Source organism: Phoxinus phoxinus (genome assembly GCF_949152265.1).
Source record: "Phoxinus phoxinus genome assembly, chromosome: 1".
Taxonomy (NCBI): domain Eukaryota; kingdom Metazoa; phylum Chordata; class Actinopteri; order Cypriniformes; family Leuciscidae; genus Phoxinus; species Phoxinus phoxinus.
The window spans coordinates 16,524,445-16,543,049 of NC_136876.1; the positions used below are offsets into that span (position 1 = coordinate 16,524,445).

Here is an 18,605-nt window from a genome sequence, read left to right on the forward strand (position 1 = left end):
TGCTAACGGGCTTGTGGCTTAATGAAGGGATTTTGATGTACACTTGTTGGGAACGCCCCTAACAGTTACATCACACCCCTCCATGAATGCAAGTTATTAACCCTTCAGTCAAAGCCTGAAGACGTTGATTTCAGAAGCCCGGGTTATTAAGTAGTATGGGAGTATATAAGTATGGGAGGGACTGTGTTATCACTTAAGTTGTTTAGTGATATGAGAAAGTAAACCATAAAACCAAACCAGGAACAAACTCTGTATGATCTCTCATATCTTATTTATTCACACTCGTGAGAACAGTGTTGAGGTAAAGGTAAGAACATGTGAGAAATAGAGTTAGGTAGGCTACATTAACTAAGCTTTTCTGGGTATGTGTAGCTAACATAAATATTAATAAAAAAAAACATGTTAACACAGCATTTTGTGTTTTCTGACATAATACACGTTTTCTTTTAGCATCCTTCAGAGATGAGGTTCATTTGTTTAACCCTCCTGATTATTAGTGGAGCTACAGATTCAAGATCAGGTAATTATTTGAAGTATTGTGTTCATGTGTAAAAGAAAGAGGGAAGGAGATTTAATAAGTAACTTATGTATGGGACAATGTACAGTGAGCTGCATGGTCATTGTCCGACTGGAATCATTTTGCAATTATTACTGGTTCGTTGTAAATTATCCTTATTATATGGATGCTTACCAAATAAACAAACAAATGTACATCATATATCCGAGTCTGAATTGTTTTAATATCTTGTAGAAACAGCAGAACAAACACATGCATGTAGAAAACTAGATTACAAAAAGCCATGTGACAAATAATCCAAAAAAGTAAGCAAAGATTTTAGCTTATTGAAGTGAATGAATCCTTATCTGAGCGAACGCAGAGCTGAAGTGTGTAAGGATGCTTAGGCCTACAGTGATTTTTTAGGAAAAGTGTGTCTTGTGTTGTTTCTAGTGCAGGATTATCACACGGGATGCAAAACATGTAATATAATGAGAGTATTTTCATATAAAGATAGTATTTTAACTGTCGTAATTTGTAACACAAAACTTTTATGACATGCAGTTTAGTTCTGCTTTTTTTCTCTTGTAACAGAGCAGTATATATGAAGTAGTGGGACCTGCAGGTATTTGTATTCTCGTCAGGATGTTTTCTCTCAGAACAGAACTCAAAATGACTGTTGGTCAAATTGATCCAGTTTTAACCGGTTTGGCACAGACCCAACCTTGGGTTACACTGACCCAGCACTGGGTGTGTGATCATAATAAATTGACCACTCAGCAGCTGAGTTACATAAAAACTACCCAGCACCTGGGTAAAATTAACAAAAAATAACCTATTAAAATGACACAACCGGCTGAACCTTTGGGTTTAACTATTTTTTTTAGAGTGTGATATTTTTTGTTGTTCTTGTCAACAAACAAAAACAGGCTTATAGGCATTAATGTTCTTCTTGTTGATCTGTAGCTGTAGGACGTCCTCCGGTGATCACTGTAGATGGGTTTGATCGTTCAGGAGGGCTTCATCTACAGTGTGAATCTGAAGGTTGGTATCCTGAACCTGATCTTGAGTGGCTGGACAGTGAAGGAGTCAGATTGAGTTCAGAAACTACAGAGACACACAGAAACACAGACAGATTCAGTGTCAAACACACCATCATTGTTTATCACAGTGGCAAGATTCACTGCAGAGTCAAACTGAAGGAACACATGCTGGAGACACTGATAAACACCACAAGTAAGTACTGATACTTTTGGTGTGCAATTTATGGTTATTTGATACAGTTGGATAGAAAAACTGATTATCAATTCAGTGCATTATAAATGTATCATTGTTTACATTATTAACCAATTTGAATACATTTTGAATGGTTTGTTTTACAGGTAGCATGTTTAATCTTTGGAAGACAGCGGCCATCTTGTTTTCAGTTATAGTTGTGATCAGTGGTTTTGCTGGAATACTGTTGACTGTGTTCCTTCATACATACAGAGGAGTTATTTGAGTTATTATTTCATTATTCATTTAAAGTCTCTTTTCATCCACAAAATATAACTAATCAGCATGTATTGTCACATAAGGGAAAGTGTACAGTATATCTTAGACTTAGATCATTATTTGGTGACCAGGGCCGCATTTCTCAAACACATCGTAAGTAGATCATAGAAGCGTTGGCACCAGCGGTGCTTCAGAATTATTCAATTCATTAAGTCTTTGATCTGAAATTCATTTACACTGTGTTTTATGGAAGCTTGTCTCTGCCATGGAATAAAAAAATCTAAAAGGTATTGGCCTTTATTCCTGCAATTCTGATAAATACATTTTTTAATTGCGAGATATAGCCAAGTTGCAATTAAATTCAATATTGTTTGATTTTGACTTTCTCGCAATTCCAATAATAAATCTTGCAATTCTGACTTTATATCTCACAATTTGGACTTTTTCTCAGAATTCTAGTTTACACTTCGCAATCCTTAAAAAAAGAAGAAAAACAAAACAAATTGATACTTTTTATCTTACAATCTGAGTTCTGAAATATCTCGCAATTCTGAGTTTATATCTCGTAATTCTGTCAGAAGGTCAAAAACAAAAAAAGTCTAGATTTTTATGATAAAAAGATGCAATTATCTTTTTTTATTAGAGATTTTATTTTTTACCCGGAAACAAGCTCCCATTGTGATGTTTTCTATGTAATGGTGTTTTCTGTTGTCTTTATTTTCCTTGTTTTTTCCAGAACACAATCGACTACAGACTGAGAACAGGAGAATAAAACATGGTCAGTTTTGCATCGAGTGGTTCTTTACCTCCACGTCATGCATTACATTCATCTGCAGACTTAGCTATCCCTTAATTAATGACGAACTGCTTTGGTCTGCAAAACAATTAACACTGTCTATTTATTTATAAACGAAATGAGATAGATTTGATTTTATGGCAATTTAGATACACATAAAATGTTTACATTGTATGCATGTGTATTTAAATTATTTAGTTACTAGATGTGCATGTGCACAATGACAATACATTCTATGATAAACACATCTCAATTATAATAATTTATATTTAATATTTTCAGTATTGTTTAGCAAAAATTATATTGTTTAAATGTTCTTTTCTCTTGCTTTATTCTGAACTTTCTTTAGAACTTGACGAACTTTTACAGAGTCAGAAGATACCAAAAGGTGAATTTGTTTTATGGCTTTTGGCTTTATTAAATTATGAATACATTACTATTCTGCAAAACAATTACACGTGCATATATGAATTCATATATGAATACAACTCACTAGATTTTTGTGAGATGTAAACTGTTTTTGGTTTTTGCTGGACTTCAAGTGGTGACATAATATTAAAAATGTTTCTCATTATTGATGAATTATGTTATGGACCCTAACTTCATACTTTCTTTCTGTTTTAAGTGATGATCACACATTTAGAAACAGACATGGGTGAGTAAAAAAAAAGAAGAAGAATGTTTTATGAGTTCAAATTCGTGGTCATGCCAAATATTATATAGCCTATGTCTATACTTTGAGAGTTTGGTAGAATACAAACTCAGATAAATGCAATCAATTGGTTCAGATCCCAAATGATCAAATGAATGATGTTGTATATGTGCCATAACAAAAAAAAAAAAACATTTAACCATAATTTTACAATTTAAACTTGTAAATGTAACTGCACAGCAAAACCCCCATTAAATCCCCAGAGTTAAATGAACTCTGCTTAGAGAACACGTGGTCCCTTTCTACAGAGAGTTAAAATAACAGAAAAAAGAGAAACACAAGAACTACAACTGATTTCCAACCACAGTAGATGAAATCAACTGAAGACAAAATACATTAAATCTCTCCAAGATCTCCGAAGAGGAGGATTAAGCAACTCCACAGTCCACACACAGCATTACCAGCTTCACTTATTACTAACCAGACTGACTTTATTTGTGTCATACGTGACATGTCTACAGAAGGACTTATTGAGAATTAACAGAGGTTTACAGAGAGTAGTTTATTTGATTTCCTTTTTCATACTGTAATTTTTTGAAGTTCTTTCACTTCAGCAATAATCTGCTGACTGTTTTCTTTAAGACAAGACCAAACTTAGGTCTATATTTCAAAGCATTCATTCTTGAATTACAATCATTTAAGTTTAAATAGTGCATTTTAACATCCATTCTCAATAAGCAGGGTGACAGAATATTGTTTTGCTGCAAAAAATTCTAGTAAAAATACTAAGATATAGTCACCTAGACATTACTAATATCCGTTTAACCTGTAAATTGTATCATTTGTAAAAAAAAATTACTCAAAATACAAAGAATGGTCAACATTAAAGTCAATCCCTTTTTTTATACCCTAAACAGGCAACGTGACTCAGGAGACACATACATTTCAAAACGTGCTAAATAACAACATGAACAACATATTACTTAATTTTCTTCTTCAGCACCTTAAGACAATGTTCACAATTAATGTTAGCAGTATTCTTCTTTTTTCAGAAGAAAAGTAAGTTTAAAGCTGCAGTCCGGCACTTTTTTGGGTTTAAAAATATAAAAAAATACATTTTTGAAAAAAAACTTAACCAGCCAGTGTTCAAAACGATCTGCTTGCCTTACCTCGATTCAAAACGGTAAGCTTGTAATAATGATTTTAATTCCAGTGGTACTGGTGGATTTCCGCGGGAATTTCGAGCATGTCTTTGCGTCATTACGTCACTTCTGTACACATAGAGAAGGAGTCCCCGGCTAGCGTGTGTGGATGATGGAGGAGATTTAGCTTAGCACTTGGTATGGTGGATCCCGAAAGTTTAAAGCGACAATCACCAGTGACAACTGGAGATTCACCAGTTGTAAAACCCAAAGACTTCGGACTTCAGAGTGGCTACAGAAAATATATATTTTTCACGTTTTGACGTGATATAAGCAATCGTTAGATTTAATCAGCATGATATAGCCTACTGCAATGCTTCCCCCCACCCCCCGAATTTGGTCAGAACAAAAGTGAATGTTACTTACTTGTTCAGATGACATTTTCCGATGAAAATTCTAATGTTGACACTTTCAAAAAGTATACTCTGAGATTGCTGATGACAGTACAGTATCCACAGCGACGCGGCAGCCTCAATGCATTGTGTTCATCCGCGCTGTTTCATGCCGATTTACTACCCACGCACAGTTAATAATTCCGCGAATAACTGCAATTGCAGATTTCGAACAGAGATGGCGACAAAGAGGAAAAACGACGGACTGCAGCTTTAATATTTACTATCTCAAAATCTGAATGTTCTGCACATAGACAGTATATAAGATGGACACAGCGACCCCATAGACTTCAACGGAGAAAAGTGAAGCCCATTTGAAGCACTCACTTCCTGATCGCCAGGCGAACTGCGCAGGCTCAAACTGAGCTTGAACACGTGAGCAACGTGTCTGACAGCTGTCAGTCTTCTAGTAGCTGTGCGGAGAGAAATCTGAATCATTCCCTTCCGAATCTCGCAGAGACAGAGAGCGTGAGCATTAGCTGTCCATGAGCTAGCAGCAGGAGCAACTTTATCACACTCTGTGGGCTACTCCCTTCACTTTATCGGACTTAATCCCTCCACGTCCCCCCGATTGCCTGCGAGCTTCTCCGCCGGTCTATACGGTAATTTCTCTACAGTGCGACAGAGAGTCGCGTGAGTTATGACGCAATCGTTAGCCTATTTTTACAAAAACGGCTTCTACGGGGCCATAACGTAAGGTACAAGGTAATGGAGCCTTTTATACATTGTCGAGTTTCTTTAGAAATAAATAATGGACAAATGGAGTCTTTGGACGTCTCAGATGTAAAGTTATTCGCTGTCAAAGTGACGCAAAAATGAATGGGAGTCAATGGAATGCTAACAGCAGGTGAAGTTCTGCTACAATGGCGGCGCCCGCGGAGGCTTCAGTTTCCGGCGGATGGATTACCCCCTTGGTTCTGCACAAGGGGGTAATCCATCCGCCGGAAACTGAAGCCTCCGCGGGCGCCGCCATTGTAGCAGAACTTCACCTGCTGTTAGCATTCCATTGACTCCCATTCATTTTTGCGTCACTTTGACAGCGAATAACTTTACATCTGAGACGTCCAAAGACTCCATTTGTCCATTATTTATTTCTAAAGAAACTCGACAATGTATAAAAGGCTCCATTACCTTGTACCTTACGTTATGGCCCCGTAGAAGCCGTTTTTGTAAAAATAGGCTAACGATTGCGTCATAACTCACGCGACTCTCTGTCGCACTGTAGAGAAATTACCGTATAGACCGGCGGAGAAGCTCGCAGGCAATCGGGGGGACGTGGAGGGATTAAGTCCGATAAAGTGAAGGGAGTAGCCCACAGAGTGTGATAAAGTTGCTCCTGCTGCTAGCTCATGGACAGCTAATGCTCACGCTCTCTGTCTCTGCGAGATTCGGAAGGGAATGATTCAGATTTCTCTCCGCACAGCTACTAGAAGACCTACAGCTGTCAGACACGTTGCTCACGTGTTCAAGCTCAGTTTGAGCCTGCGCAGTTCGCCTGGCGATCAGGAAGTGAGTGCTTCAAATGGGCTTCACTTTTCTCCGTTGAAGTCTATGGGGTCGCTGTGTCCATCTTATATACTGTCTATGGTTCTGCACCACTGGCAGCCATGTTGGATTTAGGTCAGGCTGACTAATTGATCACAAAAAACTTGAAGCAAATCATGTGACCAGCATACTCAAGACAGACCAGGCTGTCATAAACGATAAAAGGATTTGATGAAAAAATCGTTCTTATGCCCCAAAAAAGACAATAAAAACGATGTGACTCGTGAGTCACGTTGCCTGTTTTAGGGTTAATACAACCGTCTTTAAAGTAGATATAATGCTGTAAAGTTGCACGATTCTGGTAAGATACTATTAAAAATAGATGATTATTATTTACCCATGTGTGAAGCAGTGTATTTCAACAGTGAATGTGACCCTGGATGCCGATTCATCTGATGCATGTCTCAGTGGGCCTGAAGATGAGGAAGAAGTGATACATGACAACAGAGCACCATAAGAAGGTAAAGATGGAGGCAAAAGTACAAATGTGATGAAATTAATGGTGACGATTGATGGATGTTCCCCAGGGTGTATTTTACTATGAAGTGCATGTGATGTATTACACACATCTGGCCAGTCTTTTAAAGATAAACTTTATCCATTTGTTAGTTTAGATCCTGATTGGTGTAAAATCTCCACTGAACCATTGATCATCTGTGATAATTTCTATTGAGATAATAATTAACATCCTTAGAAATTACTTATTCGGAAATATGTTAAATGATTCAGTGCTTTCACATTTTAAATTCATCATAATGAAGTAATAAATTACAGTTTATCCAGGCCAGGAACTTCTCAATCGTTCCGACGTGCTTTAAGTTTGACTTCTAAAACTGATGATAATACAAAAAGGTATGCAATGCAACAAGATACTCATTTACATAATGGCACAATTTTATCACAGTTGACGCAATGTTTTTTAATAAACGAGTCCAAAGGAAATATGTACAATATAGTAGGCGATTCAATTACAAACTAAATTTGTGTAGCCTAATAAATATCGGCGATGCAAAGTTTACGAAGTAAGTTCACTTTGAGCATGTAAATGTTTTTATCATGCATGTATTGAACAATACCTGAATGTGATGGTAAAATACACAAAGAACACTCTATTCGATTCTGTTTTATAAAACTCAAATGAATGTTTGTGTCAACCATGGGAAAGTCCAACATTGTGTTATTTCTATTCTTGCCAGGTGGTGGCACTAACTACTTACTTTTAATTGGTTAAGTCTTGATTGTGTTAATCCAGTATTTGCTGTCCTCGCTGATTATCTGTATTTACAATGAAGCAAGTGGTTATAAAGGTCTGATATTTTTTTTTTAACATATTGTAAAAAGAGTGCAAATATTGTCAGATTGTAATGAAACTAATATCTTCTGTAGTCCATATGTTAATAAATCATCAAATGTTAACTTTTAGATTCTTAGAAATTCAAAAAATATGGTCCATAACAAATTTTATGATGACATTTTCAAGTCCAACTGCACCTGTGTTGGGAAACAGGGGTCACACAGGGGTCAACTGGCGTCACATTAATCCAATTATTAACAACACTCATTGCGTTCGGGCCGAATTCAGAATTATTTGGAAATTTGTTGAAAATTTAGTGTGCAATCATTTCTGTATTAATTGTTGTGGTCTCACATTTGGACTTAATCATTATTAAGTCATATACATTCTGATTTCAATTGATTTTGGCTAAGTTTTTCTCAAATTTTGACTTTTGAAGTTTAGGGGTGGGTTAATCTGAAATTGACGATAATACAAAAACAGGCTGCAATGCAACAAGATGGTCATTTCACAGTCTTATCGTAGTTGACACAGTTTTATTCAATAAACCAGTCCAAAGGAAATATATATAAAATATTCTGTGTAGGTGATTCAATTAAAAACTAAATTTGTATAATAAATGTCCCCAAGGCTATAGGCTACTTACAAAGTTCATGATCTTACTTAAGTTTACTCATTACTCGAGCGTGTAAATTGCATGAACTGTTTTTAGTATCCATGTTATGCATGCAGATGTGCAATAATACTTAAATGTGATGGTAAAATCCCCAATAAAGATTAAATTCTCTTCTGTTTGATAAAACTCAAATGAACATTGTGTTATTTCTAATCTTGCCACATGGTGGCGCTAGCTGCTTTTAATAGGAAAACTCTTGATTGTTTGAATGCAGTATATTTGGGATCAAGTCTCAAAGACTCCTTGCTGATGATCTGTATTTACAATGAAGGAAGTGCTAATTTAGGCCTACTACTTCTGAACATAATTAAACTAATTGTAATAATGTCTTCGGTAGTCCATAATTTAACAAATCATTAAATATATGCGTCTTTTAGATTCTGAGGATTTTATGGCAAATTTTATGAATATGTTTTTAAGCCCCACCTGCACGGACAGCGGATTAGGGCCTCAACTGGGTTTATTAATCTCATTATTATCAATACTGTCACAATCATGTTCTGTTTAGTTGTTTCTGTCATGTCTGTATTCGTTCTAATTAGTCACTATTGTTTCTAATTAGTTAATCCTTGTCCAGCTGTTCCTGTTTAGTTTGATCTATCTGGGGAACATTTTCCTTCCTTTTTTTTTCCTTCCATCTCCATGCCTCCTTACGAGGTCTGTAATGTAACTTGTGATGCTACACAGTAATAAACTAGAGTTACTGTAGGCTACATGTGATGAAACTCTACAGAGCCCTAAAGGGACATGGTGATGGGAAAAAAGAGATGGGAGGAAAAAATATTTTTTTCTCGCAAAACAACACAAAGATTCTCAGGGGAAAGCAAAACGCAAAAGTATTGAACGATTTTTTTCTTCCCCATGCCATATTTTTTCCACCACAATGTCCCTTTAGGGTCTCTGTAGCCAACTGGTGACATGAGTGCTTGCTACACATTTTTTGTCATTGATGGTTCCAAGAAGAACCTTTTATATCCATGAAACCTTTCCGTTCCACAAAAGGTTCTTTATATAGTGAAAAAAGTTTCATTATATTATTAAAATGTTCTTCATACTAAGTAAAATAAATCGTTCTTTTAAAGGGGCTTCATGAAGAACTCAGAAACCCTTGTTATTAGCGACACCGGTGGCCGTTAAGTGAACTGCAGCCAGCTCGTGCTCGCACTCGTGCACTGCACATGTAGTTCAAGAGTTCTAGCACAGTTCCTAGATTCTTACGCCGGAATGAGAGTAGTTCCTAGCCATATAGGCTTGTAAAATCGCAGCTTTTCATTTTCCGTCGATCTTAGTACACGGTTTAACTGCAGAAGAGTCAAGTTTTAAATAGGAAAAATATTGAAACTCGTTGGTCATTTTGAAAGAAATGCTACTGGTCCCATCAGAATCAATGATCTATGCTAAGCTATGCTAAAACTGGTACCGTCAGAACCGGAGTTCGGCTGAATGGATTCGAAAACGGTAAAACTCAACTGTTTAACTCTGGGGGAGTTGTAAAATGAGCCTATTTCCAAAAAAAGTGGAGTATCCCTTTAACGTGATTAATGCCTCGATAAACTCACGGCGTGAACTCGCGGTAGTTCTTTTTCGTGCTTTGCTTAGAAGTAAAAAGAAGTTGGAAATACTTGTGCAACAATATACTTTTAATGAACATCCATAAAGACTATTTTGGTTTCTCCTCTCCTGCGTCGTACACTTCTCTACAGCATGCCATGACAATGTGGCTCTATTGTTTTTGTTCAAGTTCAAGTAATAGGGATGTTCGCCGTGACGTCACGACGCGCTCTGGTTGGCAGAAGAACAGTAATGACCGCTTAAAGCGCAGCGCGAACACAGAAGAAGAATGGTTGTATCGTGCTTTGTGATCGGCTGTGTTAACAGGTTCGATAAGAGTAATAACCCCAAGAGCTTCTATCGTGTACCTAAACAGCCTGAATCAAGAAAGAAAGCTTTGAATTTCTGCAATTAGGCGTCTATACCCAGCGGAAAACAATGGGAGCCAGCGGACCACGGTCGCGTCTGCTACCTACATTTTGCGTTAAAAATTAAAACTAATTTTGTAATAAATATTACTAGTAGGTTCTATCGCATTGATGGGTTAATTAATGAATGAATAACTGTACAAAATACCGCGGAAGACGTGTCAAAGTGTTTGTTTACATAACTTTTTGTGCATGCTGTGACTGAGCAATGGAAGTATAATAACACTGACATACCCTTATAAATTAAGGGCAAATTATTGTATTTTCATTCATACATTTTACGTATATGTTAACCAATGTTATATATCAGAGGTAAGATAATTTTGATTCAAAATATAGCCCATGGATAAATTACACCTGTATTTTTACTCTAGTTGTAACATATTTACCAGTTATCCTTAGTTACAACAAGTAATATTCGTAATTATTACTTAATTTATAGGCATCTAAAGATTTGTACGCCTTCATCGACTCTCTGGTAAACATAGATGGCGTGTCGATGAGATACAGATAGATGTCGCCGAATGTCAAATCTGGCCATGTGTCCGGGCTTTTGCTCCAATTCTCACTCAGGTGATATTGATCAAGCAGAGAACATGAGCCCTGGTTATATAAAAGCTTAACCTTATATCTCCTTTTTGGTTCTTCGGACAAATAATTAGCATATGCTGACAAAACACAGGTAGACTGCTGCGAGTCTGCGACATGTTTTGGTTCTTTCTGCCAACCAGTTCGCGACCACGCCCATATCGTGACGTCACATTTGACTCCGGCGAACATCCCTATAGTCAGGCCTGCCTTGCAAACACTAATTATTTCCGTTGTGATGTATCATGAAATAAAATGTTACATTATAGCTCATTAAATAAATTTTTTGGTGTGGTGTCCCTTATGGAACAAAAATATATGGAAATATATTCTGCAAAATAATATAATGCATTATATATTACATAATACATTTCCATATGGGAAACTAGTGCTTATGTTTATCAATATACTGAAATATATGCATTGACGATGTATGGCTATATATTAATAGGCCTAGCTACATATAAAATATAAATGAAGACAAAATTAGCATTAGGCCTATATGTAATATTCACAGAGTTTTATCCTTTATTGTGTACATATATTGCACATATAAATGTGAATGTATGTTCACACATATACACACACATTCACGGAATGAGGTACAAAAGATTTCTAGTAGCTTTGCTACTGACTGGTAAAGGAGAGCAAATGTTAATATTAAGTGTTATTTAATGTGTTTTGCTCAATATTAATATAGGGGGAGATCTGTTAGTGTTTAATGTTCTATTATTTTGGAATTTAAAAGTTTTTTCTGGTATGTGTGAGTTTTTGCGATTACCATTGTGCTGAAGAGTTGACGATTGGCCGAAAATCATTAACTATATTTAAAGTAATGGCTGTGCACTCCTCAGCACAGGGATAGTCTCTTGGCTAAATACTTTAGTACATGCAGGTGTGCTTGTGCTTTTGTTACCTAGCTTGAAAATCTGAAACATTTATAATGCAAATAATTAAAAAACATAAGATATATGCTATTACATTATATTCCTCTATATATGTGTGTTTATGCTACAGAGTTAATTTATCTGCAATATGTTACACATGCAGTGCCATATCTGATCACATATACATCTATATATTATGAAGTGTATTACTGAATATAAAAGTATGATATATTAGTAAATATATTTTGATATCAATATAAGCAATTCCTTATGTATTATTCAATATTGTAATACATTGACACAATATATTATACTGTATATTTTCAAATATACTTTTAAACCATTTAATATATTGATCATTCATATATATGGAAATATATTGTCTTTTCATAAGGGGTGGCACATAGGAAATACATTTTATGGTATGCTCACTGGAAAGTAAAATCACTATTTTAGTCATCCATTTTTGGCTGTGTAAGTTTAGAAGGGAATACCGATGCCGCAGTTGAGTTAGTGTTGTGTGTGTTTGTTCAGATTGAAGATATTAATCTTTTCTATGAATGGATGGAGATGTAGAGATTATCTGACAGACTGCTGATCAAACCGAAGCCAGGACTCACAGCACACGCGGGACTTCTGGACAGGTGATGTCAGAAAAACTGGATCTGGATCAGGATCATCCCACTAGACGTGTCATGTGTGTGAATATGTGAGCTGCTGAGTTCTGTGTGCATAAACATGTGATGTGAATATTTTGTGAATATCCTGTTTATCCATTTTAAAGTTAAATATCTTCAATGTCATATCTTGACATTATTTTATGCAATATTCTATTGAATTATTCTAATTCACAACTGTTTTCAGGCAAATTGTTATGCTGATCATATAATATGTAAAGAAAAAAAGAAAGAAAAAAATCATAAATTAAAATGACCCAAACCCTCTGTGCCTAATTTAATATTGCATGAACCATGGAAAACAAACAGGATTAATCTCATATTTGTGGATGTGGCCTCATCGAACCCATTAAGGGTTGATGACAGCTGCAATGTTTCGGAGAGAGGACGGGCCAACATGTGCAGGAATAATCATCTTATGATGCTCAGAAGTGTATAAGAGCTGACGTGAGCACGTGTGTTGACCGAGAGCCGCGTCCTGACCACCTCAACACACACAGAGAGACTGAGAAAAGACCAGCAGGTGAGTACATCTACTTTACAATATCTAGAATGGGAAAAAAAGAGTTGTAATGTTTTAGTTATGTGAACTTTTCTGTTATAGCTAATGGTTATATCATATTGTGGCATTGAATTTAAAGAAAGACAGCACAATTTCAAATACACACCACTTTTTGTGAAATGTTTGATCGGTGTGCACCTATCAAACAATTCACGAAAAGTGCTGTGTATTTGAAATGATTAAACAATATATTGTTCAAAAATATGTATATTGTTTCTGTTTGTTTGTTTGTTGTTAGTGGACATTTTTACAGTTAAGGCCTGTTCACACCTAGGACGACGATAACAACAAAGCTTTGTTATTAATGTTAACTTTCAATTTTTACAGCTGATGAACCATAAAAACATTGAGAGCAAAACAGAATGCATCACAGTTTAATGAGCTTACGCATTTAAACCGACAGACAACATAACCGTGCGTACACTTATAATAAAATTAATATATATATATATCATCGGTTATGCGCTAATATAGTTATCGTTATCTTTATTATTGTTCTTGGTGTGAAGCAGGGAAACTCAGTTCCTGGAGTTTAGCTTCAACCAGCTCCAAATCATCTGTGGCCGGTTGCATAAACTGCTAAAACTAGCTAAAAGGTCATAACTTTTACATAAGTCAGTTACATAAAACGGTAGGTTGTTCTCATTTGAATCCGAAAAGGAAGAATGATTAGCCATAACTAATTAGATGGAGTATGAAGAACTAGTTTGATGGTCAGACTAGTTCTTAACGGTCAGGCAGTATTAACTTGCTATGCTTGTGCAACTGGTCCTGCCTGGAAGTTTCTAAAGATCCTGAAGATCTTGATTAGCCGGTTCAGGTGTGTTTAATTAAGGTTGGAGCTGAACTCCGCAGGACAGTGGCTCTCCAGGAACTGAGTTTGACTGGCATTGAACGATGCTGATGAACTATACCCATGTGAACTTGAAGAGAACTGACTTTATACATCCACTTATTATCAAAACAGTGATTTAAAAAACATTGAGCAAAAATGACAGAAAATTGAGTGACGAAAAAGATACTGCAGCATTTGAGATGCAGATGGGCAGTTTTTTTTTTAGCAATGATATTCAGATATTTTAAGCAAGTCTTGCATGTCCATATATATCTGGTGCCACTGTTTCAGCTGCAGCAGAGAAACTATGTGACGCAAGTGATGTTTTGAACTCATTTCCTAATTTATAGCACAGCAAACTCAAGCAATGACCTCTTTGTGCTTCATCTTACAAAAGGAAGAGTTTGACGTCAAGCACGTTCTGCTTATTGTGTACTGACCTTCATCTAATGAGATTAATTGAGAAACCCTCTGGACAGCAGATTAAAGGGGGCTTGATAATCGTAAGGGGGATTAAAGGAGCCTGGACACTGACAGCCTAGAGATTTATGATTATTATTATACATAGTCTATTCATCTGGTCAGAACAGAACATCTCTCTGCCAAATCTTTCTATTTTTTTTGCATCATCAAGTATGAAGTGTGCTATATAAATAATGCTGCTTCTCCTGGAATAACAGAACGCTTTGCTTATTTGCCAACTTTTGAATGCCAAACCGCAATCTCTAAACCCGCAATCTCTTATAGATCATCATCAAACAAGTGCCCAGTACTTGCCATTGGTTTCTACTGTGGTTATGGAGGACTCAAAGCCTAAAGCGAGCAGCAAGGTTGCCACGCGTGCCATGGCGCCTGGCACTGGCCAGACCAAGTTCAAACAGAGGTCAACGCGACAGTTCAAGAGCAAACCCCCCAAAAAGGGTGTCATTGGGTACTACTTTTAACTTTTTAACAACTACTTTAAACGCCTTTAGTTTGGTCTTGGACGGATCTGCAGGTTTTATCTGTCTTAATATTATTAATGTTGCTATTCTCAGATTTGGTGAAGAAATTCCTGGAATGGAAGGGTTGGGAACTGGTATGTAACATTTTTTTCAAAAGTCAAAAAAGTATTATTAAATATGATTTACTCTATATTCAAGTCTTTATGATTAAGATTATGTGCATGTGTAATCATATTCTCTCTCACAGACTTTAACGTGATCTGTCCGTGGGAGGCATACAGTCACCTGGAATTACATGAGCTGGCCCAGTATGGCATTATATGAGGTCACTTCCTGTTCCCACATCCCACTGAATCAGCAACCAGTGAATGATCATGACAGCATCCTGCACCTTAATACGTCATTTAAATATTCATATTAGAAATAGCTTTAGTAGAAGTTTGGTTAGTCATTTATGGACAATTTACAACAAAATTTGTACAGTAAGTAACTGGAATTAGTTAATCTACCTCTTCAAACTGACGTTTCCTGTTGAACTAGATTCCACTCTTATATACCAATGATAATTTCAGATAACTTCTTCTTATTCATCTTTTTTTACTTCATTATTTTACATATTAGTGTTGACATATAAATGGCGTTTTAGGTGCCATTTCTTGATTTTACTTCCATATTACTCTGCGAACATCAATGTACAAAATGTAGCAACAGCTGGATATTTTTAATGATGGATGTATCTGTTTTAATTTTGTCGAGTTGTAAAATGTTTGTCTTGTGCAAAAATGAGTTTGGGTGCTGTGGGGTCTCGGCGTCTGCCCATAGCGCGATTACTGGGAGCAGCTCTCTGTGAGAGTCCGGCCCAGTTTATTGGCCTTATGATGCTGGAGAACCATATGAGATTAGGCTTGTTCGACTGAACCGGCGCCGCACAGACCGATCGGTTTATGACATCAAAGTACCGCGAGAGCAATTCAATAGCATAAGGAGCAATCTACTTTCTATTCACTCTCGCGGTACTTTGATGTCATTCACCGATCGGTATGTGCAGCGCCGGTTCAGTCGTACAAGCCTAATGAGTCCGACTCATTCCCGGCAGCACAGAAAGGGTTTGGACATCAAATAAAGCTTGATTATTTTCATACTTTTCAACAATGTGTCTGAGTAATTTCTGCTTCTATTACTGCTGGTCAAATACAAACTAAAACATTATGCACAATATGCAGTCTGTAACATGTAGCCAATAGCAGGATGTGGTTTCATGCATATTTTTGAGTAAATCAAAATACTTCAGTTATACTTTAAAATGTTTCAATGTCTAACTGAAATTCAATTAACATGAAGTGTTTAGTTATCAGGGTTCATACAGAAGAAACACACTTTAAAGGCACACTATGTAAGAATTGTACCCTTAATATAACAGATTCAAAATCAGTTCGATGGTAAACGAACTGGTAGTAGGGCGAATCATCCTGAAAGCAAAGCCTGTGGGGGACGCCGCTGGAAAAACCAGCAATGCAAGTTTGAGAGGTGGCGACTAATCTTGCAAGAATCTTGACACGCTTTACGGCACGACGTCACATTAACAAGATAATGAAGCAGCCTCTATGGAAGACACTAGCACGCATTTCAGACGTAAATCATGGCAGAGTCTATGAAGAAAACGCGGTCAGAAGAGTCAAGGAAAAGAAAACGAGAAACTGACCGCGTGAGGAACCGGAGTCTCACTCGGTCAGGCTTTCACTCGTTGGTGAGAGCTAAAAAACAGCAATGGATGCACACAGCTCTTAAAGGGGCTCTTAAAGGGGCCACACCTTAATTCCACTCGTTACAGCTTCCATCCTACTGAACAGGTACTGGTATACAGGGGGAGGGGATCAGGCCGTGAGTGGTATTTACGACAGTAACAGTAAATACAAGTACTCCACAGTGACTAGGGGTTGCTGTTTGACAAAAACGGAATTCCTACATAGTGTACCTTAAAAAATGCAAAAGCTGTGTTATTCTGGCGTAACAAACCAGTTCTAAAGGGCAATAGAGCTACATTCTAATGTCTGAACTATAATCATGATGTGCCGATACTGTGAAATAATCTAATGATCGACCATGTTACTTAACTTAATACACCTTTTGATTGTAACTATGTAATGTCTAGTTTTCAAAAGGAGTCAGTATACTCTTTTTAACTTCAAAAATAGTGATATTGTTTAGAACATGAGTTGTTTACAGTTTACAGTACGCGCATGCGCTCTGTAGCGATCTACTGCAGGGGTTGTTGGACCTGTTGTTTTCGAAACATTAAAGATATATTTTTTAGCGCTTTTGCCTTTTATCACGATGGGACAGTTTGTTGTCAGGAAGCAAAGTTGGAGAGAGAGTGAGTGAGGGGGAAAGGATCAGGAAAAGTCCATGGGCCCTATCTTGCACCCAGCGCAATTGACTTTGTACACAGACACATGTATCATTCCTATTTTGCATCCGCGCACAGCAGACTTTTCCCTACACAGACGCACTATTGGTAAATAGTGAATGAACTTGCGCTCCCGGGGGCGGTTCAGCGAAAAGAGGAGCCGTGTTCCGGCGAAAAAGTTCCCTGGTGCTATTTTGCAGATTCAAAAAACAATTCCGCCACAGTCCAGGAAAAACCTAGTCTAAAGTCAGTGGCGCGTTGCACGTTAGTCATATGCTATTTTAAGGGCGCGTGCTTGGCCATTATGTAGCGTGTGAACAACGCGCATACACTTTGATTATCTAATCTAAACAGACGCAGCAGTTTTCATTTTTGCAATTCATACATTATTACAAGGAAAAATATTAACACACGAGGGAAATCATTGTTGTGTCCATTAAGATGTGAAAAAAATAGGCATAAATCTAGCTTACACATTTACCCAAATTATTATACGCCTGTTCAACCGAAGCTTATTTGGCTGGGTTTCTCCCATCATCCCAAATGTCACTTCTCTGTGTTTTACGGCCTTGGCGAGAACGTCGGTCTCCTCGGCTGTGAACCGCTCCTGGCGTGCGCTGGCAAATCCGCTGTTATAATAGCAATCCGCCATGGAACAAGCGCGCCTGCTCTTAAAGGGAATGTGAGAGGACGCTCTGATTGGTTTATTTCACATTAGGCCAAAAACACACCTATGAATAATGAAGCTACTTCAGACCAACCCATTTTAGATTTGCATCGGGCGCAAGAGTCATTTATCCCGCCGGTATAATAGCAACAGCGCCCAGGATCCGCCCACAAAGTTACCATGAGTCAAAAATCAAACTTGAGCAACCTGAAGCACAATGGCACTATATGTCAGCATGCTGACCATGAGGATATCAGGGACAACTATCCAGCAATAGTTTTGTAGATAAAGATGCTAAAAAGATGCTTATTCCATTCCCTGTGTGGATGAAGTTTCACCAGCATCAGTTTGATTCATATTAGGACCTCATTGTGTCAGAAACATGGGGGGGGAACAGAATCTGACAGCCAATAATACAGCTGTCAGAATCCGTTCCCCCACCCAGATGATGAGAGATGTAAATGTAGTGGCTTAAAAGATGCTGATTCTATTTGTGTGTTTTTGCCCTTTAT

The 18,605-nt window shown here is 37.1% G+C and overlaps 2 protein-coding genes across 2 annotated transcripts; both read left to right on the forward strand.

Moving 5' to 3' along the window:
* The first annotated feature begins 173 nt into the window (after window positions 1-173).
* LOC307008999 (butyrophilin-like protein 3) lies at window positions 174-2,112 on the forward strand. The gene is made up of 4 exons (XM_079632372.1): window positions 174-307; window positions 451-520; window positions 1,463-1,732; window positions 1,879-2,112. Exons 1-4 carry the CDS (start codon window positions 254-256, stop codon window positions 1,995-1,997), a joined length of 513 nt encoding a protein of 170 aa, XP_079488498.1. The 5' UTR covers window positions 174-253; the 3' UTR covers window positions 1,998-2,112.
* A 10,510-nt stretch (window positions 2,113-12,622) lies between these two features.
* Window positions 12,623-16,166, forward strand: pde6ga (phosphodiesterase 6G, cGMP-specific, rod, gamma, paralog a). Its single transcript, XM_079626272.1, has 4 exons — window positions 12,623-13,201; window positions 14,823-15,006; window positions 15,113-15,153; window positions 15,267-16,166. The coding sequence occupies exons 2-4, from the start codon at window positions 14,873-14,875 to the stop codon at window positions 15,341-15,343; spliced, it is 252 nt and encodes an 83-aa protein (XP_079482398.1). The 5' UTR covers window positions 12,623-13,201; window positions 14,823-14,872; the 3' UTR covers window positions 15,344-16,166.
* The last annotated feature ends 2,439 nt before the right edge of the window (window positions 16,167-18,605 follow it).

Bases quoted from the DNA above. Each gene is read 5' to 3' on its own strand.
- LOC307008999 (XM_079632372.1), top strand. From the start codon at position 254: ATGATCTCTCATATCTTATTTATTCACACTCGTGAGAACAGTGTTGAG. The intron at 308-450 runs GTAAGAACATGT...GTTTTCTTTTAG, and splicing joins AGAACAGTGTTGAGGTAAAG to CATCCTTCAGAGATGAGGTT. The intron at 521-1,462 runs GTAATTATTTGA...GTTGATCTGTAG, and splicing joins AGCTACAGATTCAAGATCAG to CTGTAGGACGTCCTCCGGTG.
- pde6ga (XM_079626272.1), top strand. From the start codon at position 14,873: ATGGAGGACTCAAAGCCTAAAGCGAGCAGCAAGGTTGCCACGCGTGCC. The intron at 15,007-15,112 runs GTACTACTTTTA...TGCTATTCTCAG, and splicing joins CCCAAAAAGGGTGTCATTGG to ATTTGGTGAAGAAATTCCTG. The intron at 15,154-15,266 runs GTATGTAACATT...TCTCTCTCACAG, and splicing joins AATGGAAGGGTTGGGAACTG to ACTTTAACGTGATCTGTCCG.